General features: G+C 40.2%; 1 protein-coding gene across 2 annotated transcripts in view; it reads right to left on the reverse strand.

Moving 5' to 3' along the window:
- Positions 1-9,091, reverse strand: part of LOC101568110 (cytochrome b5 reductase 4) — a 78,152-nt gene that overhangs the window by 51,527 nt on the left and 17,534 nt on the right. For both annotated transcript variants that reach the window (XM_023712026.1, XM_004628251.2), the window contains exons 3-4: positions 7,393-7,493; positions 3,340-3,421 (exon numbers count right to left, since the gene is read on the reverse strand). In XM_023712026.1, coding sequence (XP_023567794.1) covers positions 3,340-3,421; positions 7,393-7,493 — 183 coding nt within the window. The remainder of the gene's footprint in view (positions 1-3,339; positions 3,422-7,392; positions 7,494-9,091) is intronic.

Raw genomic sequence — 9,091 nt, forward strand, 5'->3', positions numbered from 1 at the left:
ACAGTTTTAAATAAAAACAAAGATTAAAAAATAGGCACAGCCCCAGTTCCTAGGGTACTATTCCTCTTCATGATTTCTTTCCAAACCATCTTGCCAAGTTGCTCACTATTCTCAAATATACGCTAACTGCAGCTCTAAGAAAGAAGGCCTGTAGCTAAGTATGATCTGAGGATCACGGGCAAAACGAGTCAAACTGTCACAGGTTGATCTCTGCAGCAGGGCAAACTGAAGCCTTGGCAGGCCTTCCTCTTCCACTGTTTTAAATTCATAACTAGCTCCAAAGAGTGCCACTCAGCCTCTTTCTACACCCAAATCTGGCTTGCCTGGAAAGAGTTAAAATGACCTTTAACAGTCTGCTCCTCTAAAAGGAGCAGTCACATGTGGCTATCAAAACAACGATGAAAAATAAAATTAAAAATTAAAAAAAAAACCCAAACAACAAGACGCCTCCATGATAGGATATTTTAATCAGACAGACGATCAGTCTAGGGCCATTTTGAAAACTCTTTGCTCCCACAGTCGTAAAAGGCTTTAGTCCTACAAGAGATCTCTGTTAATTGGCCTACAAAATGTTTTGACCAGTCTATTTATAGTTACAAACTTAAAAACCATAAAATGTTATCATAATTCAATTTGGCCAAATACATCAAAGTACACTCTGGTCTATAAACAATTGTCTTATGTGTGCCGATTTACCTGTTTATTCAACTTGTGACTGGTTATAATACTGCTACTCTTATTTGAGTTCAACAATTTTTTATTCTTTTGGGAGTTTTAAAATATTTGTCTATAGCTTAAGTTGTCTTACAGATGTCATCAGAGTTAGGGACATACTTCCACCCAGGTTGTCAATGGAACAAAATTACGTCAAGACCTCAGCCACCTACTTGGGACCCCTTTTGTCTCCCTTAAGATAGAAGCTTTCTTTCCACTAAAAAATATTTCCTGCGCTTAACCTCTGTTGCTCCTTAGAATTCATTCTTCCATTTTGGGGAACGCAAACTCAGAGTAACAGATATCTACGAGGCTGGAAGCTATACTACTGCCTCTATATTATTTAGATTATTTTGATGTCCTTTACCATCCCTACAGATGTGTTCCATGATCTTGAACAGATGCCCACCACAATTTCTGAAGTCCTGCACATGGATTTCTGCCAAGTGCTCGGGCAAGTTGTCAACAGGGTGGCCTAGATCTGATGTCAGCCTGAGCAGCAGACAATAAAAAAAGGAGGGTCCAGTGCGTGCTGGCCACCTCCGGGTCTTGCATAGCGGTCCATTTTCACGCCACAGGGTGCACTTTTTTCCCTACTTTTACTTGGCCCTCACTCATTCTGTAGCGTCTGCTTCTTTTCCAGTCTTCAATAAAACCTCACTACCATTTGTGCTTGTTTTGGCCAGTTCTATGCTCAAGCCAAAAAGAATCTAGAAACTACCTCCAGCAGAGGACTCCAGCACTCCAAATATGTTAACAAAACTACAATCAAGTCATGAGAAATTCAGAAGCAATACTGAGGTAAGGTGGAAGTGAAAACTACACAGAAGACGCAAAAGGAAGCTGGAATTTTTAAAAATTGTTCTTTGACGCAAAACCGCAGCTTCAGAATACGAAGCACGTTTACTTACCCCCTCTCTCCTTTTTTACCCCGTCTCTTTCTCCAAGAGTGAAGAGTAAAGCGGCATGCCCTTTACTCACCTACAAAAGGGTCTGCCCTGCTCTATTTACTTGCAAGTGGTCCTCTTTCCCCCAAAAGCGGGCTGCCCGTGTGAGGGTTCTCAACCACTGCATCATGTCTCACTATGGGTGGGCCAACGCCCCCACCCCTGCCACACTAAGGTTGTAGGTTATGGAACTCTACGTATTCCTACCACGCAAAACACACAGGAAAGCCCATTTCCGACTGTATCGCACCTTCACTTCCCTGAGCACCTGCACTCCGCTCCTGAGCACGCCCTATGTCTATCAATAAAACTTTCTCATGTCTCTTTCACTGACATGTCCTGAAAATTCTTTTCCTGTGATGGGAGAAAGTGAACCTACAAACATGTTTTAAAGGGTAGATTGTTCTTATTTCAGCACAGGGGACTCCCCGACATAGCCCAGTGACAATACCTCTGAGACTGCAGTACAAAGTTGGAAAATTCTACCACCATTTAGAAAAGTATGTTAAATTTTTAAGAGTATGTTTATAGAACAGTACTGTCCAAAAATTAAATATGTGAGCCATAAGTACACCTTAAAATTTTCTAATAACTTAAGAAAAAAAACAAGCTAAATTAATATTTCTATTTCATATATCCACAATATTACCATTTCATTGTGTAATCAATGAAAACTTGAGATATTTCACATACACTGTCTTGAAATCCAGCCTGTATTTCATGTTTATAGCATAAATGAATTTGCGCCAGGCACACTGTAGCATTTGGTAGTCACATGTGACAAGCAGCTACATTAATGACTGCCAAAGAATAGGGCTGAGGACAAACTCATTTTTTGTCTTTACTAAAGAACAGTGTTACAGGGCTGGGGAGATGGCTTAGTAGAATAAGCACTTCCCTGGCAAGCACAAAGGCCTGAGTTCAATCTCCAGTTCCACCAACAAAACAAAACAAACAAACAAACAAACAAAAAAACAGTGTTCCATGTAGACAGACTACCAGTACTGACCCTTATCTTTTAAGCTGTTTCTCCTTTATTTATGAATGATATATCTTTGTAAACGTAATATAAACTACCTTTTAAACAAAGGATTATAATAAACATAGCTAATTCTTTGCTTAGTATTTGTTATGGTTTAATCTTAGATGTACACCCAAAATTCTGATGTATTAATCTACTGATGAGGCGAGTACCAACTGTGCTCTTAGGAGGGAGGGTCTGGTAGGAGGTGGGTCCTGGGCATGACCTGGAAAGGTTCAATCTTGGCCCAGGTCCTACCTGCTCTGCTTCCTGGCTGCATGGGCGAGCAGCTTTCCTCATCTGGGCATTTGCCGGGCCACTTCTGCTTGAAACCTGTCACCTGAGGACCTAACCCTCTGAGACTGAGAGCCAAATAAACCTTTCCACCTTTAAACTGTAGGTTTAAGGCGGAAACTTAAAACTTTCCACCTTTCTGCCTTTAAATATCTCCTATTTTGTCCCAGCAGCGAGGAAGCTGACTAGTAAGTATAATACATTCATACTGCTTTAGAGTAGAATAGTTTTACTAAAGTAAAATATTTAGAAGTAGAAAAAATACTGTGATTCCTTTAAATCTATTTGTTGACATCTAAGTGAAATTTCAAAAGGAACTTGTGCATCATCCATCTATTATTCCAGTTCAGCACCAGCACTTACCTTTTGGAACTGCAGGTTTAACTGCCATTCTGCCAACCAGGCATTCTTTCAGCATGGACTCGTAATTGACCCAACGATGAACCTGGCATGAGATATAAATGGCAGAGAAGTGACACGAGTAACTCCACAAGATACTATCATTTCACCAGGAGCAGGACAGCCTTCTTGAGCACTCTGAAGCAGATAAAAGCAGTGTTCTTGAAGTGCAGCCTACAGGCCTTTGAAGGCTTCTGGCACGCTGTCAGGCACCCATGCAGGCTCAACCAGCTCCACGAGAATACTAAGATGTTATTAGTACACGTTGGTGGAAGAACTTAATTTGTTTTACAATTTGGGGGAAGACAGGTGCCTCTATTTTTATGAGAGAAGATGGCCATGATTGTGCCTGTCATCCGACGTGGAGTGTGTGGATAGAAGCAAAATTCTACCCAACATTTTTGAAGCCAAAACTGCTGGTGAGCAGAAGCCCTTGTGAACTGCATTTGGCCTTCTCTCAGCTCTCACAGTTGCAGGGGTGCTACAAGCAGGGGTGGACAGAGCCGCTGGTGTCTCAGCAGCGATCCAGACGCACCAGCAGGCATTCTTCACCATTGTGAGGTTGGAGGGAGGTGTGACAGTGTTGTTCACAAGGGAGAAGAGTCCTCAATTTACTTACATCTGGACAGCTAGGACTGGCCTTTTCTATATTGCATGTAACAAAACAGAAAGCTGTCAAAACCACTTCAGTGTTAAGTTTGGTAGTCGCCTTATGAAAACTCTTAGCAATTGTTTGATTTGCAGATTGAATGGGATTTCTCTTGAAGGACCACTAACACTTGAAACAGTAACTGACGAACAAACTGGCTATTCAGACTTTGGTACTGATTTAACAGATGTTTTCTTGAAAGTGTACAAAGTAAAATTATTACTCCAAGAAAAATAACTGACAGCCACTTATTGCTATCAGTGGGAGTTCATTTTAAAAAATCTTTCTAAAAAAAGCACCTTCTTGATATATATAAAAGCCTTAAAATGTTCAGCCCTTTTATTCAGGTACTGTGTGTAGGAATTTACCCAAGAAAATACGTATATGTGCAAAAAGATGCAAGTACTAGTGTGCACAATAGTGCACTAGCTTGTGCATAAGGCAGCTAGCTACAGAGGCCTGCGACCAAGATGGGGTCTGGCCCTACTAATAACAGCTAAAATAGGAACAGCCTGTGAACTAGAACTCTGCACAGAGAATGAACTTCCTCAAGACGCATGCAATATGGCCTAATTCCTTCTTTAAAAAAAGGTATAAGCAATCACTCGCAACTATGCTCCTGAGTTCTGAGGAACTTACAATGAAAATTAAAGATTTTTTTTTCTCTAAAATCACGATTTCTTTGAGATTGTCCACGCTGAAGAACAGGGTGACAGAGCCTGGGTTCCAGTTGGTGATTTTAAATCCAGAGCTATGCATGATAGGTGACCACTAAACAGCTGAGCAATTCCTGTGCTCCGCGCATGGGTAGGTAGCTCTGACTGAGAGGCGAGCAGCAACCGCTCAGCAGTCCTCCTGAAGTGCAGGAGCTATGCTGCTCATCTCCAGTTAAGCTAACTCCTCCTTTTGCTCACCACTTCATTCCTTGCTGTGAGACCACAAATTTGGCACATCTGACACCTAACACGTACCCTTATCTCTAGAATATTCATCATAATACTACTTAAATCAGCGAAGTACTGGGACAAACTAACTCTTCCAATTGCAGCAATATCAGAAAAGAAAAAATCATAGTATATTATATATAAAATACTATAAAAACATTAAAATAGGTAGGTCAACTATTGATACAAGAGTATAGTATGATCCCGAGTAAATATATAACATTAAAATAGCACATATATTTTTAAAACACACATATATTTATAAATTGGCATTCATCTAGTAATATACAGTAAACTGAAATTGAAATTTTCCAGGTTCTTAAAGGTCTCCACTAATGTGTAAAGCACTATCTTTGGAAATACAGAGTTAGGTAGAATTTAAGTAGGTATATAAAGGAGAAAAGTACAAGAAGGAAGAAAAAAGCATAACATTTAAAGAAAGATCATAGGATTTGGCCAACGACTGCATACAAGGCATATGGCAAGTATTTACAGGCTCAAGGCCCTTTTATCAGAAACAAAAACCAGGAAAAAGAAGAAAGAAAATTTGATCTTATTTGAGAACCTGCTAAGTTGGAGTGCCCAGAGGTTCTGAAAGTATCAGGCATTTGGAAATGCAAGATAAGAGATCATGACTGGGATCAAAATCGGAGACAGAAATATGACAATAAAAAGATAACTTTTGGACAGCTCCAATAGTGGTCACATGTTAAGATTTCACACCGAAAAATCTAGGAAGTTTCACCAGCTTCTAGAATACAAACTTGTTTACTTCCCATGAGGAGTAAAAGTGATAAATAATTTAAATCTACTGGTCTCAATAAAGCCAAGGGAAACACAGAATCTGGTAAGCAAAGTATTATTTTTATTACTAAAGAGCTTTTAGCAACACAGCATTCTTGTGACTTCTCCCAGACAAACTCTTCTTAAATAAAGCTCATGTAAATTCATACTATTGAGGCCCATATAAACTCATAATTCCTGAATATACATAAGCTTAGATTTTACTGCAAATTATTCTTGTGGAAGAAATTTCAAAACTTACAAGGCAGATAAAGGCAAAAATATGGCAGACAAGTTTTTAGGCAAATGTTTCTATTTGGTTTGCATTGCTTGACAGTAACAAGTACCAACTAACACTGGCGCTTGCCTTAAAATGTTAATAAGAGCCCCCTCGTAAGAATGCTGTCACTGGGGCAGGGGAGACAGCTCAGTAGAATAAGTGCTTGCCTGGCAACATAAGGGCCTGAGTTCAATCCCCGGTTCCAAAAGTAAAAAAGAGAATGTTGTCCTGACCCATGAGCAAACTTGCCTCAGGAAGAGAATTAAAACAGCCAATGAGCTTTGCCATTTAAGTAGATGCGAAGGGCTACAATTCTAGCAACCTGGTTGAAAAACACATACACAAATGAGAAAATAGTATAAACAGAAATCAAATTGTATTTAATAAAAAACAGCTCTAAAATGACTCAATCTCATTCAGGTATACTGAATGATAAAACCCAAATACTACAATGTGAGTAAGTAGCATTAAAATATAAAATAAAGCACATATGAAGACACAGGCGAATTTCTATACTTCTGAGGATTATTTATCTCAGACTACCCATTCAGTAAATTGATAGTAGCTCAAATATTCTACATAGCTCCTAAAGAGTGTAAGGACTAATGCTTATGTAAATATAAGCAGGAAAGTGATTAATTTAAATCTTTTGAAATACAAGAATCTTCCATTCCCTGTGTGCTGTGCTGGCCCTGCCCCCAGGGCACACTGAACCAGCCAATGAGATGGGGTGTGGTGGTGCAAGCCTGTAATCCCAGCACTTGAGAGGCTGAAAACAAGAGAATCACTGTGAGTCTGATCTGTGTAGTGAGACCCCATAAACCCTGCCCTAAAAAATACAAAAAAAAAAAAAGAAAAAAAATATAAGAATCTCTGGTATCACTCTATGAAAAAACAAGTGTTCTAGGCACAACACAGCTTCCATTAAATTTCATTTCACTTTCTGAATGATAAGACAGACTCAGCCCAGCAAGGCAGGCAGATGGCACAGCAATCCCAAATGAGGAAGGACATGAGCAGAGAGGCATGATTCAGCAAGCTAGCAGCAGACCGCAGCATCCCTTCTTCCATCATTACTATTTCTCCTAAGTCAATTATCATCATTTTTAATATTAATCAAGACCAAGCCAACAGAGGAGACTAAAAGCATGCCAGAGATATAAAATTGTCTCTAAATTTTTAATATAATAATCCAAAACCAAATTAAATGAACATCTTCTGCTTGTGAGCATTTGTCTATATTTCAAAGTTCAATCCAATACATTTGAAACATATGGTTTTTCCCTGTCTATAAATATCATACTGCCAAAGCTATAAGCACTCTTCTATCATAGTAACTTTGATTATTTTCAGCACCTTACCTGATCAAAAAGGTCAGTACCATCTGCTCCTGCCGCTCTCATTAGTTCATCTTCTCCACCAGGATGATATTCCATATATGGGCTAACATTATACACAAACCCTGTATCAAAGCAAGGAGAAAAACTATTCTAAATGAACTTTTTCAAAATTATGAAACTTGTAAATGGACGTACCAATATGTCTTTCCTAATACATTTTATGTAACAAATCTGTGTCAGCATCTAAGCCTGAAATAGCCCATGTTCTCTGCTACTTCATAACCCTTTAGATTGACATTCAACCTTTCCTAATCCTATCTTATTTCCGACACCACACTAGGACAAATCTTCAGATAAGAATATTGTTAGGGCTTATATCTAAATGTCACCCAAAAGGGTCAAATGCTCAGAAGTGGGGCTTTTGTGACAAACTGAATCATAGGTATGTGATGCTGAATCAGTCCGCTGATTGGTTTAACACAGTTCTGGGTTTGGGGGGTGGATTTACTAAAGAAGCAAGGCCACTTGAGTGGGTGGCACCAACTAACAGGCTTGTAGCCTGCATAGACTAAAAAGGGAAAGAAGTCTTGCTGCTTCCTGCACACCATGCCACAGACTGTTTCTTCTCTGTGATGCCCCTCTGCCATGTCTACCTGCCTTGGAACCAGCTAACTTTGGACTGAAAACTCCACGACCTATGAGCTAAAATGAACATTGCCTTCTGTAATCTGTGGGTGCCAGGTACTTTCTCCCAGTAATGTACAAGTAACTGAGACAACAAGCACATGGCCTCCAGCCAGCAGCCAATGGACAGGCCTGGAGCCTACCGGAATCTCTCCCGTGCAGCCAGCAACCTGGTGCTCCCCAAACCTCCCACCTCCAGCCAGCGGTCCAGGGGGTGGGACCCGTGGCCCACCAGAACCTCCCTTCAGCCAGTGTTCAGGCCTGGAGTGGAACCCTAAAGTGGAACTCCTGACAGAAAGGCTAGAGGTGAGATCCAGCCAGCTAATACAGGAGCAGATCAGCTTGCCAGTGGGGCACAGCGGGTTCAACACCATGGGCTGCAGCAGTAGGAAGCCAAGCACAGCAGCCAGACCCAAGCCGGGTCCAGTAGGATGAGTTCAAACTTGGTAGATCTGTACCAGGTAACCTGAGATACTGCTAGACCCAGATTTATCATGAGAGAGTGAGAGAATGAGTGAGTGAGTGAGAGAGAGAGAGAGAGAGAGAGAGAGATCAGCAATCTAACATTCAAGCAACCGATGCATACAGAACTCCAAATAACATCAACCTAATTATAACCACACCCAGTCATACAATAATCAAGATCCCAAAAGTTCTGCACAGGAACAGTATACCAAAAGCTGCTAGAGAAAAACATCACATTTAAAGAAAAACCCATCAGAATAACAGCAGATTTCTCTTCACAAATCATCAGGTAAAGAAGAGACTGGAGCAGAGTACTTCAAGTCTTACAAGAAAACAAATTCCAACCTGGACTGATATACCCTACAAAACTCTCTCAAGTTTAACGGTTAAGTGAAACACTTCCATGACAATGAACAACTAAAGAATTTCATGATGACAAAGCCAACCCTACACAGACTACTAAAAGATATTATAGAGAGGGATCAAAATGATCACTACTCCACAAATGAGAATGGAAACAACCTACCAAGTAGGGTAGACAATTAAACACAGGAGGAAAATAGGTATACAA

The sequence above is a fragment of the Octodon degus genome, unplaced genomic scaffold, assembly GCF_000260255.1.
Source record: "Octodon degus isolate 3935 unplaced genomic scaffold, OctDeg1.0 scaffold00022, whole genome shotgun sequence".
Lineage (NCBI taxonomy): Eukaryota > Metazoa > Chordata > Mammalia > Rodentia > Octodontidae > Octodon > Octodon degus.